General features: G+C 44.2%; 1 protein-coding gene across 4 annotated transcripts in view; it reads left to right on the forward strand.

Annotated features, from left to right (window-relative positions):
- Positions 1 to 4,636: 4,636 nt before the first annotated feature.
- Positions 4,637 to 20,533, forward strand: part of cica (capicua transcriptional repressor a) — a 58,246-nt gene continuing 42,349 nt past the window's right edge. For 3 of the 4 annotated variants that reach the window (XM_035909275.2, XM_006794440.3, XM_006794442.3), the window contains exons 1-2: positions 11,290 to 11,485; positions 15,864 to 19,418. In XM_035909275.2, the coding sequence (XP_035765168.2) occupies positions 16,062 to 19,418 (3,357 nt within the window). In that variant the 5' untranslated portion in view covers positions 11,290 to 11,485; positions 15,864 to 16,061. Of the gene's footprint in view, positions 4,669 to 11,289; positions 11,486 to 15,863; positions 19,419 to 20,533 lie in introns of those variants that run through there. The other variant, XM_035909276.2, reaches the window with a different exon arrangement.

The following is a 20,533-nucleotide window of genomic DNA, read 5'->3' on the forward strand; positions in this document are numbered from 1 at the left end:
GACGAATGCTTGGACTTCTACATTGACTGTAGAAACCAGAGAGCCACTCCCTATAAACGCATGGCACAACATAGAAGAGCCTCCTCGACAGGGCAAGACTCAGACTTGCATCTGCATCTACAGGACAAAAGTCACACCTTCAGATGGTTTGAAAATCAGCCCAAATAATCACCCCTGTGCTTTATGGTTAGCATGACGTGTTTGGTCTCGCCTGTGCAAAGGACATTTTACCAGAAGTCTTGTGGTTTGCTCAGATGTAGCTTTGCATACATACGATGTGCTGCTGTATTCTTTATAGACAGAAGAGGCTTTTAACATGCTGACTGAGGCCTGTAGAGTCTGAGATGTGGCTCCTGGGGTGAATTTTGTTCCAGGAAGATTATGGCTTTGTGTTAACACACCTGAATGCTCCCCTTCAGAGGTGACAGTCTGCTTTAAAGTAGATGCTCACACTTACTAATGCTCAACTAACCAAATGCGTTTGATTAGCAGCACCTGGAAGCAACTGACCAGGGGAGCCACCATAGGGGTGGGGAGGCACTGGCCTCCCCTGACAACACTGCCTTATGTTGGTAATAACTTCAATAAATGTAAGCACATGAGAGAGGAAGACACCCTACAATGAATTTGTCATGGGGTTAGTGTTTCACAGGTCTGCAGAGAGCCCTGTGAAAACGTTCTCTTTGCTGTTCATCATCTGCTTTTTAAATGAATAGTTTATTTAATGTGAATGTTCACTTGTTCTCTTTTAAATTTAAAGACAGGTGGGTTGTGAAGCAGTTGTTTTGGGCTGTAATTTGTGACCCACCAACTGAAATGAGTTTGACAGCCCTGCCCTAATCCAGAGTGAAATGCAAAATGAGCTGTTAGTGTGTATCTAGGGGTGATTTAAAGAGCGTTGCCCTCTCAGAACCAATCCAGACTGATTTAAACAGATGTCAGTGAAGTTGGCTTAGTGCAGGTCAGCGTGTGTAGAAGATCACATGCTGCCTGATGCATACCTGAACCGCAGAAGGTGTTTGAGTGTATTACTGGTGACAAATTGTCCTCATGGCTCATGTGAGTAATGAGGACTCATTATTTGCGAGAGTCACAAGATGAGAGCGTCCACTACCGGCTGCTCGGGTCTGCTGCTGGATCAACATGTTCCCATCCAACAGTTCAGCTCGACAGATTAGCCAGAGAGGGGTTGCTGTCGAGTTACTACCCTGGACCTAAATGAGAAGAAGATACTCGAGTATTACAGTGTTTTTGTGAACTGCAAAAGCCCCAAATCACTTTGTGTGAACCAAAATCTCAGTGATTTAAGCTAATGTAGTGAATCAGCCCCTCTTCTGACAAGACTTTAAATGGTTTTCAGCTCCATTCGCTTCCGCTTATCCTTTTCAGGGTCGCGGGGGGCGCTGGAGCCTATCCCAGCTGTCATAGGGCGAGAGGCGGGGTACACCCTGGACAGGTTGCCAGTCTGTCGCAGGGCCAACACACAGGGACAGACAACCATTCACACTCACATTCACTCGCACATTCACACCTAGTGGCAATTTGGATTATCCAATTAACCTATCCCCACAAGCTGCATGTCTTGGGACGGTGGGAGGAAGCCGGAGTACCCGGAGGGAACCCACGCAAACACGGGGAGAACATGCAAACTCCACACAGAAAGACCCCGGCCTGATGGTGGAATTGAACTCAGGACCTTCTTGCTGTGCGGCAACAGTGCTAACCACCGTGCCACCGTGCTGCCAGTTTTCAGCTCATTAGACACAAATTGCAGACCCCGTATTAATCTTTTGTTGAATGCATACACCTTTGATTTTCATGCATTTACTCTGAATTATTGCTTCATGGTTATGAGGGCAAAGAAGCTTTTATTTTGAGTGTGTGTTTGAAACACTGAGAGATGTTAGTGTCTTTGAGATTCTTAGTTTGTCAACTTTGTGTAGACACCTCAGGACTTTGTAGGTGTTTGGATATAAAGCTCACTCTGATCTGCTGATGTCTCTGTGTGTCTCCAGAAAAGGTGATCTGATAGGGCTTCAGGATGTAAAACAATGCATCTCAAAGGTCGTGGCTCGAGAAGCAAAGAGAGCAGTATTTCCCAATGTTTCCAACATAAATAGGTCCTCATCTGAGTGGACAGAGGCTCTTCTTGGATTTTAATTATCTCATTAATTCTGAAAAGCTGAGCAGATTTTAGTAAACTTCTGTATGTGTAACTCAACACTTGAAACCTCATGTGTGTCACAGTCCTCTTGTCCTCCTGTGGCAATCTGCATCTCATTCCTCTCTCTCTGTGAGTGTGAGTGTGGGTTTGTCCCTTAACCTGCTTGTATGTTTCAGAGATGGCGTTTGTTCCCATGGTTACTCTGGCTACACACCTGGAAGCTGTTTCGTATCATCCACAATCATCCAACTGTCTGCAATCCAGTGATTACCCGCCTGCTCTTTAAGGCTGAAGAGTCCCCTCGGTTGATGCCAGGTCGATGTGTAGTTCGGCTCTGCTGTGGACGTTTCCTCGTCTCTGCCAGCCCGTTTGGTGAAAAGAAAAGCTGCGGAGGAAATACCTCTCAAGATGACTCTATCTTCAATAAGCCTGTCAAACCTTTATTCTGGTGTCCTGCATTTGAGTCCAGATCCTTCATAAAGTGATTGTCTTGCAATTCTACAAAAAATGCAAACTAGAAACGGGAAAGGACCCAACACTTGTACTTTCAAAGAAAATAATACACCAGCAGACTTCTATGTCTTAAACTGTGGTTTACCGGCTCCACATTTCCTTCATCCAACCTTGTGTGCACTTGATTCATACTTGTATAACATATAGTTACGTTGGATGACCCATCTGCTTTCATACGTAAATTACAGCGTGACACATAAACAGTGTTGGGGAGTAACGGAATACATGTACCGCCGTTACGTATTTAAAATACAAAATATGAGTAACTGTATTCCCTTACAGTTACCGTTTAAAAAGGTGGTATTTAGAATACAGTTACTTTGTTGAAATAAATGGATTACACGGCGGTACTTCCCTGTTTCATATTGTGGCGGGTCAGGCCTGTTTGGGTTTTGTTTGACAGCTACGTTCCGTTGTTCCAGGCGGCAGCGTTACGGTTGCCATGGTTACAGGGTGACGCTGTCTCTCTGCGTGTTCCCTGGGTGAGAGAGCGGCTTTTTGTTGTTGTGCTAAGCTAATAGGCAGAATGCTACAGGCATAGCTCTAAAGGATGTAGCATCATAGGCAGTGTAGTCCGTGCTGCAGGGAGAATGAACTGCCATACCCGTATGTGTCTGTGAGCGCGAGGAGGGAGAAAAAGGAAAAGTACAAGTTGTCATCGAGCAAAAACAGGAGCTGGAAGCATGTAAATGTAATAATAACCACTGCAGCCAAGAAGAGTGCCTGACGAGCCCAGTTGTAAGTAAGCTATTAAGACTCGACTGTACACTGTGTTCGTGTTTTCCTCCGAAACAATAAGTTCCGTTGGAGCAGCCTTTCAACGCCTCTCTCTGTCTCTTGCTAGCAAAGTTGACCCAGACAACAAAGTAAAGCTAGTTTTTGGCTACGAGCCCGACACAGAACCCGATGTATTAGCCAGAGGTCCCTTTACTAAGTAACAGTAATAAATCACAGCAATAGTACATTCACGTAGTTGTAAACAGCATGATAATATATTAAGTAATCCAAAGTATTCAGAATACGTTACTCTCATTGAGTAACGTAACGGAATACGTTACAGAATACATTTTGGGGCATGTATTCTGTAATCTGTAATGGAATACATTTTAAAAGTAACCTTCCCAACACTGCACATAAAATAATTTAAAATAAGCCACCATGATCTTGAACTTCTGTTGTACTGTGATGTTACATGATACTGGAGGTGGCAGTGGAGGACTCATTTCTGTTTTTATTTCATACTTTATCATTTTTGTAGGATTATAAAACAACCACGAGTCTGGAAAGACCAGAGTTACGTGTCAAGAACACTGTTTTTAATTTTTTTATGCAGCGTGTCATGAATGCTGAATGGTGTTTATATTTTTATGGTCGTGTGTGTGATCTGAAGATTCATATGTAGTTCTGCACTGTGAGGGTTTGCCTCACAAGAGGTTAAAGTATTTTGAAAACAAGGTTTTATGTTTAAAGCTTTGAGAAGACTGAGAAAAGTTCTAAGAAATGTTTCATAGCAACTGAGAAAAACTGTAAGAAAATACAAATCTCAAACGATGAAACGGAGTAAGCGGTGAAATTAAATCTTCTCTCTGCTGCTCCCTTTAGGGCTTGCCACAGCAGGTCGTCTGTCTCCATCCCACTCCGTCCTCAGTATCCTGTCACGCCAACCCTCTGCATGTCCTTCACTACATCCATGAATCTTCTCTTTGGTCTTCCTTTCTTCCTCCTGCCTGGCAGCTCCATCTCCATCCCATTATCCCTCCCTGTGCTAAATTAAATAGTAAAATATCACCATGTGGGGTAAGTGGCTGGTCAAAACAAGTTATATCACACAAAAGGTCTCAGCTTTACCAACATTTTGATCCAACGCTCATCTTCTAGCCATGAGCCAAAGAATCGGGAGCATCAAAGATGACTTGCACCGAAGCCTCCGGGTTTATTCACAGGAGAGATGGCACCATCTACTGAGCAGAGACGGCTGCTGCAGATACTGTGTACGTCCACCAGCTTTATCGCTCTGTCAGATTTCCATTCATTGCTTTATGTCCAATCACGTCCAACTAATCTGTCAGCGTAGCTGTGTGTGGGCAACACTGATTCACAGCCTTTACAGTTAAAAATAGTTTTCTTTTGCTTCATTTCTGATGATTATTGCAACATCGAGAGTAAGAGACTGTGGTCATTGTGTGGTCATTGTGTGGTCACTGTGGTGGGTTCGTGTGATTTAAATATGCAAACCAATACTTGTAATGCACTTACATAAGAGAAATATGCGAAATGAAGTGAAGTGGGAGTCGTTGTATTATACAAGCCAAGTCGCAGTGATGTTTAATGTTTCGGCTGCTGGCACGAAAAGCGTGTGGTATCAATTGTATGACAGAAGTGAGGCAAGCATACAACATGTGGGGCCTTTTAAATGAAGTTTTACATTTTTTGTAAATAGCAGGCCTGGAGTCATCCGGCGTCTCTGCCTGTTAGAGAGTATGAGTCAAGCCCTGAAGCAACATTAACAGACAGGGAGGAACAAAACCCTCATATTCATGATGTGTCAGTGGAAATGAAAACAGCTAAACTGTGACAGCAAATTCAGAAACAAACTAAGCCTGCTCAGTAAAAACATTTATCACAAGGTGTGCACGAGAGTTAAACTTAGTACCTGAACTCAGAAACAGCAGATTAGAAAACAGCTTTTCACGATTTTCCTTATGGAAGTAATGAACACGATGTATTGAGATAAACAATTTGACTATTATTATGCTGTTTGATGATTAAACTCAGTTGACCCACCATAGCAGGCTGAAGCCCAACAATGATAGGAATTAGGAACCCCAGAGTCTAGATGGTGGTAATGAAGATGAAGGGGGGATGATAGAACAGCAGTGAGATTTACAGTAGACAGAATAGCGGCTGATTGGTTCACAGACGGTGGGCAAGAAAAAGACTGGAGTAGAGTAATGATTGAGTTTGCAAGCGTGGGAAAGAGGAAGTGATGAAGAGAACAGACTAGCAGCTTGAACACCCAGGAAAGCAGGTGGATGACTGATTACATCTCTTCCTTATTGAACTTACGCATAAGCTTCATTTAGATTCATGCTTGTATATGTTTATGTTAGGAATACATATTCTTACCCAAGGTGGCATGCTGTGACGTTTACAGAAACGCAAGCAGAGACGACCTCAACCCCCTCCAAAAAGAGAACATCTTATAGAGTTGAGAAATACTATTACTTATATAGATGTCATCTAAATATTTGTTATTAGGTGACAATGAAGAGTGATGGAGGAATTTTTAGAAGCACTCCTTTAATAAAAGTAGCAATGAAACCACCTTACTAAACATAAATCTGCATTATGTGCAAATTGCACTTAAAGTATCAAGAGTATTCTGCAGAACATTGTTCCCCATCAGTGTTATATGGATTACTGCTGTAGGTGTTGAAGGTTGAGTTGAATTTAAATGCTTCATATGCTGTTTAATAATGCATTATATTCTATAAAATCATACGTTTGCCCGGGCTGCTTTGTGAAGACCACTTATCTTTAAAAACAGGTTTTAATGAGCTCAGAAAAATAGACCTACACCTTGTTTAATGACAAAAGAATTACTGATGAATTAAAAGGTTTGTCCCCTGTCTAACACTGACTGTCAATACGTACAGGAGGATTAAAATCTTAATTAAAAATGAAGGTGCTGTGTTGGCAAAACAGCTGGTTAAACTGTCTGTCAATCAAATGATTTCTCATAAATACTAACCTGAAAGTGCGGAGCCTACATCTCTGACTTTTCTACATCACACGTTGGTCAAGGTGGTTCATATGAGGAAACTTATCTGTGAAGTTGATAAGTTACAGTCATTTACTTCTGTTCCCACACGGCCACTGATGGAAACTGATCTCAGAGCAGTGAAACCAGAGCAGTAGTTTGTCTAGCACATTGGTCCCCCATCGGTTTCACATCAAACCTGCTGGGTGCTTAGCTTGACAGGGTCCAGCTGTTGTTTACAGGACACACACATGTCCATGAAATCAAAGGAAGCTAAAGATTCCAGTGGCCCCACATAAAGCAGAGTTAAGCCTGCTTCCAGAAACAATAGCCAACTGCTGCCACAAGATTCACTAATTTTAAGGATGGATGCAAAATGACAGAATGTTTTATAACAACACAGTTTGAAATGAAAGCAGAAAGACTGGTTTGACCTTGGAAAACTTTCTTTAATATCTGTTTTTAGATTTCACCAGACAGGCAGTGCTTATTTTAAAAAAAAATGTCAATAGTTCTAGTTTATCTGTTATATTTAGCCAGCAGTTTACTTTCTTTATCCATACTAAAAACTGTAAGTGTTAGCTTCAACATTAGTTAATGATTTTGGATTTTTCAGCCAGCTATGTAGCTACTTTTCTGCAAGCTGTCAGGTCTGTTTAGCTAACAGTATTATCTGTTAGCTAAACAGGTTATCTGTTTAACCTGATTTTAGCTAATGATTACAGCAACGGTTTAATCTATAATTTTATCCATTTGTTACAACTGCTCACCCCAATAACTGTATAGGATAATATTTCAGCTATTAACATCTATCCTTTTGTTAGATATTGTAACTGCAAGCTATTCAGCTAATGCTGCACTAATTTATGACTTTTTTCTTGTTTGGCTAACTGTTTTGCTTATTTGATCTCAACTGCTAACCATAGTTTTACTTAAAAATGATCAACTTTCTTTGTTCAGTTTAATCAGTATGTTTAACTAACAATTTATTGTGTATACATACTGTAGGCTAACACTGTCAGCGGTCAGCTATACTCGAGGTATAACTTCAGTCTTTTTTTGTTAATTTTATCAAGCTATTTTACTTTTTTATCCATACTGTAAGCTAACAGTTTCAGCTGCTTATGCATACTACATAGACTTTCTGTAATCATTAGTATTAGCTATTGATTTCAGTTGTTGGTCATCATTTTAATGATTTATTTCAACTTTTTATTTATTTATTTATTTTTGGTCAATTAATCACATTTAAGTCATTTATGTATTTGCTTTAAACTGTTCTAAAAAAGACAAAAAACATCAAAGGTGACAGTACAGTCAGCTTATTTTAGCTTGTGTGCAGGCAAGAAAAAATGGTGTTTTAGTCCACACCTGTTGTGGAGTGAAAATGTGGTCATTAAATTTATTTTTATTACAAAAACAAACCAAAAAAGGCACAAGGAGGCTGAATTGAGGACAAAAATATCTTCATTATACTGCTAATACAGCTGTTTGCAAACATCTGCACATGAAGCGTGCTAATGCAGAGCTAGCAGAGAACCAGGAGCGAGTGTATGCTGACCCTAGGCCTGCAGCCAGATCCTGATCTTCAGCAGATAACAAAGACAGGTTTACAGCACTGTAACCTCCATTTCTACCTGTGCATGTTTCTACTCAAGAAACACATCGCATGAACACTTTGAAGTCTCTTTGAGCTGGTTTGCAACATTACTTTGTGTCTGTGAAGGTTCTCAGTCATCCAGGTCATCGTAGTCAAAGGAGCTTGCAAAGAAAAGCGTCTGGACTTCTTTAAGTTAACTTAAAGAAGTCTTTAAGTCGTTAACTTAAAGAAGTCCAGACGCTTTTCTTTGCAAGCTCCTTTGACAACATTACTTTGTGTTGTCAGCTCTAAGTTCAAACGCTAAAAGAAAGGTCAGAGGTGTGTCATCAGCATATTCATTTGCGTCAGTGTGTGGGACGCTAGTCTGAGGTTTATATCCGCTGTTAAATATGTGTCAATAAATTTTAGGACATGTCACAATGCACCAGAAAATAATGCAGTGAGCTGTGTAACAAATTACTTTCTTCAGGGAGTAATTAAGTAATGTGTGATACATTGCTTCTTTTTTTTTTTTTAAATAATAGCCCCAACACTGCTTTTAATTCAATGATAACTTTTCTGCTGAAAGACATTAATCTCCTTTTAAGTCTGCCTGAGATGATTATCCTGCAGTGCAATGAGTATTGCAGTACTCGGTATACAGAAGTAATACATCATTAACAACTATGATATTTTCTACTTATGTTCAACCAAGCCTTAAAGTCAGGTTTAGGGTTATCCAGGTTAGGCAGTTTACAAAAAGGAGGGTTAGCGTCATGTTAACCCATGAAATTCAAATGAAATGGTAGTTGATAAGCTGCAGGCTGAGGTAATATCACTCGGCGCATAGCTGAAATGTCTTTTTGTTTATTTAAAAGGTTATTGTACTGTGTGATGTGGAGTATTTCCACATATTTGGGGACAACCTTATTCATCTTAGACTGGAGAGTTATTTCAAGTTTTGCAGGCTTTTGTAGATAATTATACATGCATTATCTATGAGTGACTCCACACTCGTGTCAGATTGTATTACTCACACCCCAAGTGCAGGCTGTTAAATCTACTGTACACCTATTCAACTTCAAAATGCTGGGCAGGGTTGGAGAAGAGAAGTGCTGGACTCATCTCACTGGCGAATTGTTTCTTTTTTTAAAACACACACACACTTGAATTAGAGCATGTTAGAGTGTTGGGTCAGGCACAGTGCAGAGTCCCTGGAGCTGTTTAGCAGCTAAGTGGCCATAATGCATTTAGTGTAAAGTGACTGGGGCTTAGCCACAGCTCTCCGTCTCATTCTTAGAAAGTGCTCAGAGGTGCTAATACCGTCCGGATTTATGCCGCTCATTCACAAGCAGCTCGACTTCTGCGGCAAACAGCCGTTCTCAGTCTGAGAAGCTGTCCAACAGTTTCTTTTTTTTTTCTTACATGATTTCTACGTGTCTCTTTGTCTCCCTTTCCCCCTCTCTCTTTGCAGTCTCCTGTCCTTCTTTATTCACTCCACCTGTCTCACTTCCACCTTTCCTTTACATTTTGATGTCCAGCCTCACTCTAAGCATTGCAGAGACTTAAATCTCGGGTTTCCGTCTCACTCTAATGTCTCTCGACGGCGCCTTACGAAACCAGCCACCCCTCAAAGTTGCTACTCGCCCTACATTTCTTGAATACACACTTGTCTACAGTGAATGAGCAGAGGAAGAGACTGCAGTGCTTCACTATACAGGGTGTGGATGTCTGGAGATCCCACTCACTCTTAAGTGTGTGTGTATCTGATTTGCGAGTCACAGGTTCTTCATATATGTACAGTTAATACATGAAAGCTAAGCCCGAGCATGCGTGTGCAACCTAACACTTAGAATAAACCTGTGTTCTGTTTGTTGTACGTGCAACAGTGCCTGTTTGCATGCTCGAAGAGGCTGTACACACACAAAAGTCGGGTATATATGTGTGTGTGCTACAATCACGCACAGCTTATGTAACACCCAGGCATGTTATAACTTCACTGCGCCTGCTGTGTGTGTGTAGGTGCCTGTGTTTATGTGTGTGCCCAGTTGTGTGTAGCTATGGAAGCGTGCCCGCTCGCCTGTGTGTACATGTGCGTGTGAGTGCGCCAGACAGACTGCAATGCCGCAACCAGCCAGCCAGCCAGCTCTGTATCATCACTGACCATGCTCGCCATCTGTGCCTGTAAGCTATAGAAACGGCGTGCCGCACTGCTACACAGCAACGCCATTAGTGTCTTAGGAAACTATGCCTCTGTGCTTCCATTACGTTCCGTGTTGTGCTGTATTCCTCAGGGTATATGCTCCTGCAAACATCTCCCACAGTGTGTGTGTGTGTGTTTGTGCAGGGAGGCCCACAGTGTATATGGGTCACTCTCTCAGGAGCCATAATCCCATGTTTGGACCAACTTACTCACTGGGGTTTCACTCCTTCTGTTTGGGCAAGCTGATGGCAACAAGCATAATGACCTCACCACACCACTCGGTCATTGGCCTGCAGACCTCGGGCCTTTCAGCCAATAACAGATGGCTCTGGTGACGTATAGCCTCCAGTGGCTGTCCTGATTGGCTGAGGAGGCGGGACAAAGGGGCACTGTGCTTTTTAGAGCGCCTCTGATTTGCTTAGAGGGTGAAAGAAGAATGGAAGAAGGGAAGGGAGAGAAAGCATGAGAATTTGGGAGTTGGTGTTTTTTTCTGTGTGGCTCCTGTTGAAACTACACTCAACCTGTGGCTTACATGGATCACAGTGCAGCTGTGCAGCACATGGAAACACATGCATATACATAAATAGCACACATGCAGCTAACGAAGCGTACTAAATCTGCTTTAGAAACTGTGAGCTGAAGCTGGTGACCTGACATTTTGATCTTTATTAAATCTGATAATGTCATGGCAGTGATTTTTTTATTCTCTGTCCACTAAAAGGAAGTCTAACCTTTAGTTTGACAAGCCCATTTTTCTGCATTAATGTTTATAGCCAAATGTAAACGATAATAAAATAAATAAATAAAGGCAGGAGGAGAGAAAGGTTTCAGACTCGTCCTGCGTGCCTGTATAGAGTCGCAGACATACCCACATAGCAGCTCTATTGGACGCAGCAGCCTTGCTCTCCGAACAGCTGTTCTGTGTTTTCCCACACTGTGATTGGCCACGATGCGCCGTCAATCAAATTTACTTTGACGTGCGGCCTCGCCCCTACTCGCCTTACGCGGCATCCTATTGGCTACTGTACGCGTTCGTGTTCCGCGATTGGTCGGACGGGCTGGTTGTCAAGGCTTTGGGGCTTCATTCACCATTTTGCGACTGTAGTGTAGAATGTACAGGGCAGTAGTTTTTCCTCCTTTTAAGTTGCTTTGCCGGAGAAACATGAACGGCCGCTAACTGGCAGCTGCGGACGTCTGGACACCCTGCCCTATTTTACCCAGCAAACTCATCAGAGAAACACACCGGGGTACTATACATGAGCTCTGGTGAGTACAGGCTGCCTACAAATCTTCTCCTGCAGCACTGCAGTGGGGCTTGTTGTGCGTTTGCTAACGTTGTTCATGTTTACCACAAACAGTATTAGCAGAGGAGCTGATCAGCACAGTTTGCGATATCTGGGTGGCCTGCGAAGAGACCGGAATGGGTGTCTTCTGCGAGAAAAAAAACAGGGAGCGGTGCGGCTTAGGCATAGTGAGCCTGAAACTTTTCCACGAGAAAATAGAACGCCATAACAGCCGTTGGACTTTCCAGAAACAGCGCTTATTTACGAAAAACCTCGAAAACTCGTCGCTTGTCATCCTTTCTTCCTGTTTTTTATTAAATCAGCGTGGCTATTTGGATTGATATGTGGTTTTAAAGAGCTTGTAGAGGCCTTTTTTTTCTCCCCTTGGACTAGTTTGTGGCAACACACTGACACTAACCCCCCTCAAACCACCCCATGTAACACGGCTGCAATTATGCTAATAACGACGAGGGTGAATACTAAATTATCCTGGCAGCTTTAGCTATATTTTCACACGGTTGTCACTTTCGGATGGGCCAAACAAGCGAGTTTGTGTAGCTGTTTGTCGCTTTAAGGTCGTGTAAGCTGGCAGATATGGGCCATATATGGTGGCATTAAGGGTCAGTATGCCCGTTAAACCGGTTATTTCCCGGTAACAGTGAGTAGAGGATTTCCAAGAGGCCTTGTGTGTTTAGTTGAGGCCTGGTCGGTGCACGCCACGGCCTGCAGTGTTTGGAGTAAAACTGGTAGTAATCGCGGTACTACGAGGGCTTGACACGGCACTATCCAGCTAAAGCAGAGGTGACATCACCGCTTGTTGTTTGCATTTTGTGCTCTGGGGCCTTGTCTTGGTGAAGTTAACAGCTGTTATCTGCTCGGGTTTATGATTATGCATATATTGACCTGCCCTGTCGTCATTACAGCTCTGTAGTAAGCCTGTTATGAACTTGAAAAAAACTTTTAGATATCTGTCCACTAAATGTGGATTAGAAACGCACTTAGAAGGGACTTAAAGTTCACTCTGTCTATATTGTCATAGATATTACAGTTTTGTATGCACACTTACTAGGAGTGTACTTGAGGTGTCACAATAACCTCAGTATTTAAGAAAATGAACATGTCAGTAATGCATGCATTGTAATATGGTAAATAATAGGTGAATTATTCTATTTTATATTATTTTTAGTATTACAGACTCTCATGCCCATCTCCATTCATAGGTATTTTGGTTTTCAATAATTTGCGAGAAAAGTCAATGTATAGTAAACAAAATTATAGATGCATTTGTCTGATAGCATTGCTTCTTATTTTAGTATTGGCCTACCCTGCCCAAATAACTTTGTAGACGTGCTGTGCAATGTAAGAACACTTTCGGATATCATTTATTACAATGCGGGTTAATTAAATCTGGTTACGAGAGCCAAAATATCTGCAAGAGTTCACCTCTTGACACTATAATCTCTCGCAGCTTCTAATAGTAAACAATAAGTGTGACCATAAACATCCTGTAGGGCATACAGTTTTGTATGTATGGGGAATATATGTCCTAGAAGGGTCACAAAAACCATGATTTTGAAAATTAAATATCAATAACGTGTAGTTCTTTTTTAACCAGTATAATCCAAAGCGGCAGGTGTCTTCTATCATATTATGCTTATACATATGACCTGCCCTGTTGTTATTGTAGTTTTGTAGTGATCCTGCTATGAACTTTAATCATAGGCTCTGCATATAAGAAAACTAAAGGATATTACACATTGAAGACATCATAAGGGACCGGTGTCTCTAAAAGGTCACAGCTTGACATTAGAGATCCTTGCCACATATTGTAGTGAGGTTTATGGCAGTGTTGGCATAAATGTTATTGAGGACATAACGTTTTGTGTGCACAAGGAATATATGTACTAGACAAGTCATGATAACCATGATTGTATTGTAAACACCTGCATTTTCAAACTCTCTCATAACCTCCACGCACTTCTAGTTTCATTAAAATATATTTTAACTACTTTACTTGCAGGATATCTATTTCAGTGTATAAAATGCCTAGAAAAAAAATGAAAAATGGTTTAGTGTGTGTCAAATAAGGTAACACAGACTAATTTCCTTTCCTATACTTGGACCTATGGTGCTTTTACATGCACTGGCATGCATACACCCCTCCTCAAGACTCTTTCCAAGCTAGGAAAACCTTGTTCGAGTTAATTTCTGATAAGACTGGGAATGTTTTATATCAATTAAAGTAAAATAAAAATCACCCTATGATTCAGTTCATGCATGATTTCATAAGGATTTTGGCACAGTTATGGTAGAAAAGTGGCTTACACTTGAACAGACGCCTATTCAGACTAAATGATCTGTCAGTCATGTTTTTCTCTTTCTCTCATATGACTTATTTCAGCTCCATGGGGCCTACAGTCGGTATTCACAACAGCTCAAATGCTATTCTGCAAGTAAATTACGACTGAACTTGTTACCCCGCTCTTTATGTGCGGCTCATGATTACATGAATGTGAAACATTGAAGCCACAGACCTACTTTACCTCCCATATGGACTCCCTTGCACCATATTTCACTGAGGTTACTGTGTGTTGTGTCAGTTTGCCTTTAAGCTCTTATCGTACGGCCCATGACTCTGACACCAGCTGTTGTACACAGTGCACTACTGAGTAAACACATGTAGCATACCTCTATCGTGACCAAGTAAGGCCAGCTGCCAAATTATTTTATGGTGTCTGCTCTACAGTTGTCTGTCCTAAATAGGGATTTACATAGAAGCCAGTGATGGCTATGAGCTCTCAACCTCTCCGTGTGCACTATCAGCTATCAGCACATAGATGTTTGCTTTGTGTGATGTGTGTGTATGTGCGTGTGGCCTTGAGACAGGCGGCACTCATCTCTGAAAATGGATTTCTCTCCAGCCGATATGATGTGTCAGATATTAAAAGGACCTGAATGAATGCAAGCCTTCACAGACAAACAGGAAGGCAGCAAAAGGGAACAGAGACGAGCAGACAGAGAGACCGAGACTAGTGGGAGGACGAATGTAGAAACAGGGACAGGCAGGCAGACATGTAAGTTAACAGCCAAACTGTCACTGACAAGTAGACATGCCTTGTGGTTGGTTGATAGACATCATAACAGAACATTTTGACAGTGACCATCACAGCTGGAGTGAGGAATTACATGACAGAGTATATAAGGGCTGTGTTGACACTCCCTCTTATATACATGTTTCTGTATCTATGGAGACTTCACTTCCCAAAGAGATAAGCTAGAGACCACAGCAGCTACAGCCTGAGGCAAGTCCAGCGCACACCAGTCACACAGCAAACAAACCAGCTAAGTGATCACAGCTAAATCAATCTGTTTTACTTTCTAAACGTGAGTCTGAGCTGTGAATGAGGCTGGTGCAGAATAAGAGATAATCTGAATGACTCTGGCACGGCTAAGAGCGCTGCTGAATGACTCTGGTGTGGAATAGCAATTATTGTGAACAACTCTCTGTTTCTGGATGACTGCGGCACAAAAACGAGTATAGGGACTAAGTGGAAGGAGAGGAAGGAAAACGGGGGAGATGAGAGGTAAAAAAAAAACCAAACAAACAAAAATCGATATTGTGGAAAGAGCAAATGCAGGCAAGGAGGATAAGAAAGAAAGCATAGCAAAGAGAGAGGGAGGAATAAAGTAACGGGAAGTTAGGTAATGGTCTTCCACAGGAAATGGAGTTAGTTGTAGGGGCGGATTGCTCTGCTTTGAAATACATAGATAAAGGTCGCCACTGAGAAAGAGAGAGAGAGAGCGAGAGAGAGAGAGAGAGAGAGAGAGAGAGAGAAAGGGAGGGTTTCAGTATGTGAGCAAAGAAGGAATTCCCCCGCCTCTACTGCCCGGGCCAAGAAGTAGTGTGTGCGTGAGTGTGTGAGAGAGGATTGCATGCAGAAAGGCTTGTCTGGGCAAATTGCAGAGTGCTCCTCACTATTTCCATGCTGCGCTGTAAGCCTACATTGTGTTTATCCTACAATATGGCCTCCTGTTTTCAATATGTACCTGGTATGGATGTAGGTCTTGTGTAATGTGAGTAGAAACTGTTATGTAATGAATTAATGTGTAATGAATTTGTAGATGAGTCATGTTCATTACTACTCTAATACGATGGTGCATCATTTAGCGGGGAATACATTTATTTGAATTATAATTTAACTGTTTGTTACAATTATTTTTTTAATATCGTTGCTGTGTTTTTGTTTTTGACTACTTGCCGTTTTTAGAATGTTTTCAGAAATTACTTTGAGTTGTGTTTCCGTCTGAGTGTCTTTGCTGCACGCGAAACCCACACTCACCTGTTCTTCTCCTCTTTTCAGAGTCTCTGGAATAAGGTGGGCAAGTCGCGCAACAGACACGAGACAGGATGAGAGTGAAAGGGCCTGGCAGAGAAAGAAAATAGAGTGAAAGGAAAGGAGGAGGAAATAACGCGGCAGCGCAAGAGAGGAACGTCAAGGAGAATCTCTGGGATAAATAAATAAAAGAGTTGTTTTGAGAAAAAGGAACTAGATGAAAAGATGAAGCCAATAAAAAAGCGCTCCCCTCCCTCCACCCGGGCTAAAGGAGGAAAGCGGCGAGGAGCGGGGGATACCCTGGAAGGAGGAGAGAAGCGAGACTCAGATGAGAACAGAGACAGAAGCAGATCTCCGCAAAACCGAACTCCCTCCTCCTCGTTATCTTCTAACTCACATTCAGAGTCTCCACAGGCGGACGCATCCAGAGCGCGGGACTCTTCGGATGGGGAGGGGAGGTCTGCTGCCAGCAGCGGTGGTGGCAGCAGCCACTGTGACAGCAGCGGCAGCAGTTGTAGTAACAGTAGTACACCAAGCGCCAACAACAGTCCAAACCCCGCCTCCAGCCGGAAAACAGCCACCTTCAAGGCCCGCGTCCCCAAAAAGAAGTACACCTCCGAACACTGCTCATCTAATACTGCTGGTAACCATAGCAACCCTGCATCCAGCACGCCCCCTCCTTTTTCTCTGAGCCAGGAGTCAGCGGGTCCAGGAATCGACATCAGCGTCTCGCTTTCTGACGGGAACGGTCAGAGTAGGAGCTTGATGGATGACTTCCACAGTCGTACCACCAGCAGGGAGGGGTCTCAGGACTCCCCGGGACCGCCAACCCTGTCGCTTGGAGGGGAAAAACCCAGAGGAGGTGAAGGAGTGACAGATGCAGAGCAGGTGTCCCCAAGCCCGCTGCCCCGCTGCTCCTCAACAGACACAGCCAGCGAGCACTCGGCTGACCTGGAGGTAGTTGGTGACACACCCCCTCAGATGTCAACACACAGAACGTCTAGTCTCCCTGACGCACTGTCCGATGCTCTGGCCAAAGGCCTGAAGAATCAGCGGATCCTCGCCCGCCAGCTCAGGAGAAGAAGTGATGAGGAGGGAGGAAGTGACAGGAGGCACGACTTGGTATTCCGGGCTGGCGTGGTCCGTAACGTCAGTGGTGAATATGGAAGCCTGGAGGTTCAGCTGAACGGGGAGAAGACGTTATGCCGCTATCCATACCGACATGAGAGCCCCCCAGGGGTGGTGGACATTATCCTAGATGCCCCACCTCCTGGTGTGCATCCAGTACCTATAGGCACCCGTGTCTGTGTACCATTTGGGAACGAGGAGGGCAGCGAGAGCCAATGGCAATGGTACCGAGAAGGTGTGGTGACACAGGTAGACCCACACCCTGCGGTGGCTAACCGCTACCGTGTCCTGCTGTCTGAAGAAAGGCCTCACTCTCTAGATGATGAAGAAAACAACAGGGGTGCTACCCAGGCAGTATGGGTCTCCAGACAAACACTCCGGCTTCTGGTGCCACCCTGGGACTTGGATTTGCCTTCTGCTGGTGGACATGAAGTAGAAGAGGGGGTAAGAGACAAGGAGAGAGATCGGGAGGAAAGGGAAGAGATGGATTTGGAGGTGAGCCATTTGAGTCAAGGAATGACCCCGAGCATGGGATCAATGTTAGGGAGAGGAATGCCCTACCAAGGAATGGTTCCCGTTTCCTCCACATCGGGCCACAGCATCACCTCGCCCGTTACTCCGACTTCAGTCCTCAGCCTGGCTCCTGGGCGAGAGAGGGAAATCGAGAAGGACTTGGAGTGGGAGTCACAGAGAAACCATGGAAGAGAGAGGGAAAGAGAGCGAGAAAGGGAAAACAGTGTAAAGCAGCAGCAACAGCAGCAGCATCACCCATATATGCCCCTCACCCCTGAAGAAGACATGGAAGACCACTTCAACATGGTCCAAGTGGGGCAGATTATATCTGGGGGCAAGCCTATGACAGTTCCCCATCATCGTCACATTGTTTCTAAGACCCCGTCTGGCTACCTCAACCCCCATCCCCACTTGTCTGTGGTGCGAGGCATCGGGATTCCCCCTGCTCACATGACCTTGAATCCCCACCCCTCTCCTTCACCTGTCCTGTTAGGCCTTGACCCAGCAGCTGCAGCAGCCGCAGCAGCTGGAGCTGTCATTACCACCCCTCAGCTCCATCCTCTCCCTCCCATCACTTCTTCCACTACATCCTCCTCCAGAGTGGATAAGACATCGGGGGGAGGTTCTACCAGCAGTGGAGCAGGTGGTGGATCCGGATCAGGTTCGACATCCTCCTCCTCGTCACGTTCCCGGACTCCGCTGACAGCTGCCCAGCAAAAATACAAGAAGGGAGACGTGGTGTGCACGCCGACAGGTATCCGAAAGAAGTTCAACGGGAAGCAGTGGAGGAGACTGTGCTCTCGGGAGGGCTGCTCCAAAGAGTCCCAGCGGCGAGGGTACTGCTCCAGACACCTCTCCATGAGGACCAAGGAGATGGAAGCCAGTGGAGGGGGCCGGGATCGGGGTGGCGCCAGCAGCACAGGGACCCTAACACCATCTGACCTCCGACTCAGCGGTGGGAGAGCCAGTTCAGAGTTTGACTGGGATGAGACATCACGGGAGAGCAGTGAGGCCAGCAGCCGTGGAGGAGACTCTCGCCCCCGCCTCGTCCTTCCCTCGCTGCTCCCCCAGGACCTTTCTCGCTTCGACTTCGATGAATGTGAGGCGGCAACTATGCTCGTCTCTCTCGGGGGCTCTCGTTCTGGCACGCCTTCATTCTCCCCCATCTCCAACCAGTCACCCTTCTCACCCACGCCATCCCCGTCACCCTCTCCGCTCTTCGGTTTCCGCCCTGCCAATTTCAGCCCCATCAATGCTACTGCCTCACTTACCCCACGCCGCCCCCGACAGCTAAGCGGCACTAAGATGGGTACGCCAGGCGCAGAGAGAGAGCGCCATCTGTCAGGGATTGTGCCCACTTTTCAGACCAACCTGACTTTTACAGTCCCGATGAGCCCCAGCAAGAGGAAGTTCGACTCCCACCCGCCCCCACCGCTACCTGCTGTCCAGGACTACCAGACCAAACCTGAGCAACAGCAGCTGGTGGGTGTTGGGGGTGGAGTGGTGGGAGACCCACCCATGGGCCATAGCCCTGCTGCCTTCAGAGTGCTCTCCCCCCAGAGTCAGCCCACAACACCTTCCTCACTTTCCTTCTCTCGTCCTCGTAGCGCCACCAGCAGGCCACCATCCTCTGCCGCCTCCACGCCTCCACCCATGTTAGTCTCTCCAACTCCTCCTTCACCACTTCCCCAGGAGCCGTCCCCACGCCGCATCGTGCCCCTCCGGGACTCCCCAGTCATTGTACGCAACCCAGATGTCCCCTTGGCCAAATTCTCCGATGGCCCGTCAGGAAAGAGAGAGAGAAGCAGGTCGAGGGAGCACAGCCAGCACACAGCTCCCCCAGGCCTGCAGGCCCCCGTCCCTATCAACGGGGCAGCCACCAACGGGGCAGTTCTCCTCCGCAATCCCACATCCACGCTCGTCCTGGTCACATCCAGCTCGGTAAGGACGTCATTCTTTTTTTTGTAATATATGACTATGTACTACATAGGGTCATAGGTTTGTATTTTATATCTCTAATATTTTAATTATGTCTTTATTAGCTCATATTATAGAGCATTTATAGGTGTTAGGGCAACAGAAATAAAGTGAGAAAGCTTTCTTAAATAACATACAACCATTTTACTTCCAAAGAGTGATTGTCAAGCTAAAAAGAGCTCACATCCCCAAACCCCACAGTTATTATCAGTTTACAATGAAAAGGATTCGAGCTGTATTTTAGTAAAATAAATATAAGATACCTTTGTTTGAGTGTTTTATTTATAATGATTCATTCAGCCTGTTCTTACACCAGTTTGGCCCCAGTGGGGGTTAGTCTAGTCCTTCCTTCTCTTGAATTAATAAAATGTTACTTGCCTTGTGGTTTTCAAATTGCTGAAAACAAAAGATCCAACAAAATACATTTAAAAGTGAGCAACAATACCTCTTTCCATGACAGTTACTCAAGAAGATCCTGAAACCTTGAACACTTTAATGTAGTGACTTGTCATTTACTTTCTGCCAAATTTTGAACCACATCGCTGTGTAGAAGGAAGCAAACATCCAACCATAAGCATTAATGGTGACCACTCTGCTAAGCTGCCATGTTTGCCATCTGAGCACTTCTTCTGACTGGCCGGTGTGCTTCAGTTGGAAGAAAACATCAATGTTTGTGATTTTTTTGAGTAACTGCGTCACAGGGCTGTAGACTTAATTGAATTTTAATTTAGAGTAAAATTTTGGTTTCTCGCAGTAATAAAAACAAGACAATCGAGACAAAACAATTATTGTCCCACAATCTATTTTGCTGCAATGTTCTCCAGCCCATCGTTTTCTTTTACTTTTTCCTCTCTGTGACAGTCCAGAGTCACTCTCCATTAGACTGCAGGAGATTTAGTTCATATGTATTTATTATTTATTTAGTTTTAAGTTAGTTTTTTGGTAAGTGAGGATCCCTAATGGCTTATGATTTCCAGAAAGAGATTTTCACATGTATTTTTGCCACTTTGTTACCACAAACGTTTAATGTCATTATATTGAATAAAAGGTGTGTGACATCTTGACAACTTATACCAAAG

The sequence above is a fragment of the Neolamprologus brichardi genome, chromosome 22 (assembly GCF_056152115.1).
Source record: "Neolamprologus brichardi isolate AB-2024 chromosome 22, ASM5615211v1, whole genome shotgun sequence".
NCBI lineage: Eukaryota > Metazoa > Chordata > Actinopteri > Cichliformes > Cichlidae > Neolamprologus > Neolamprologus brichardi.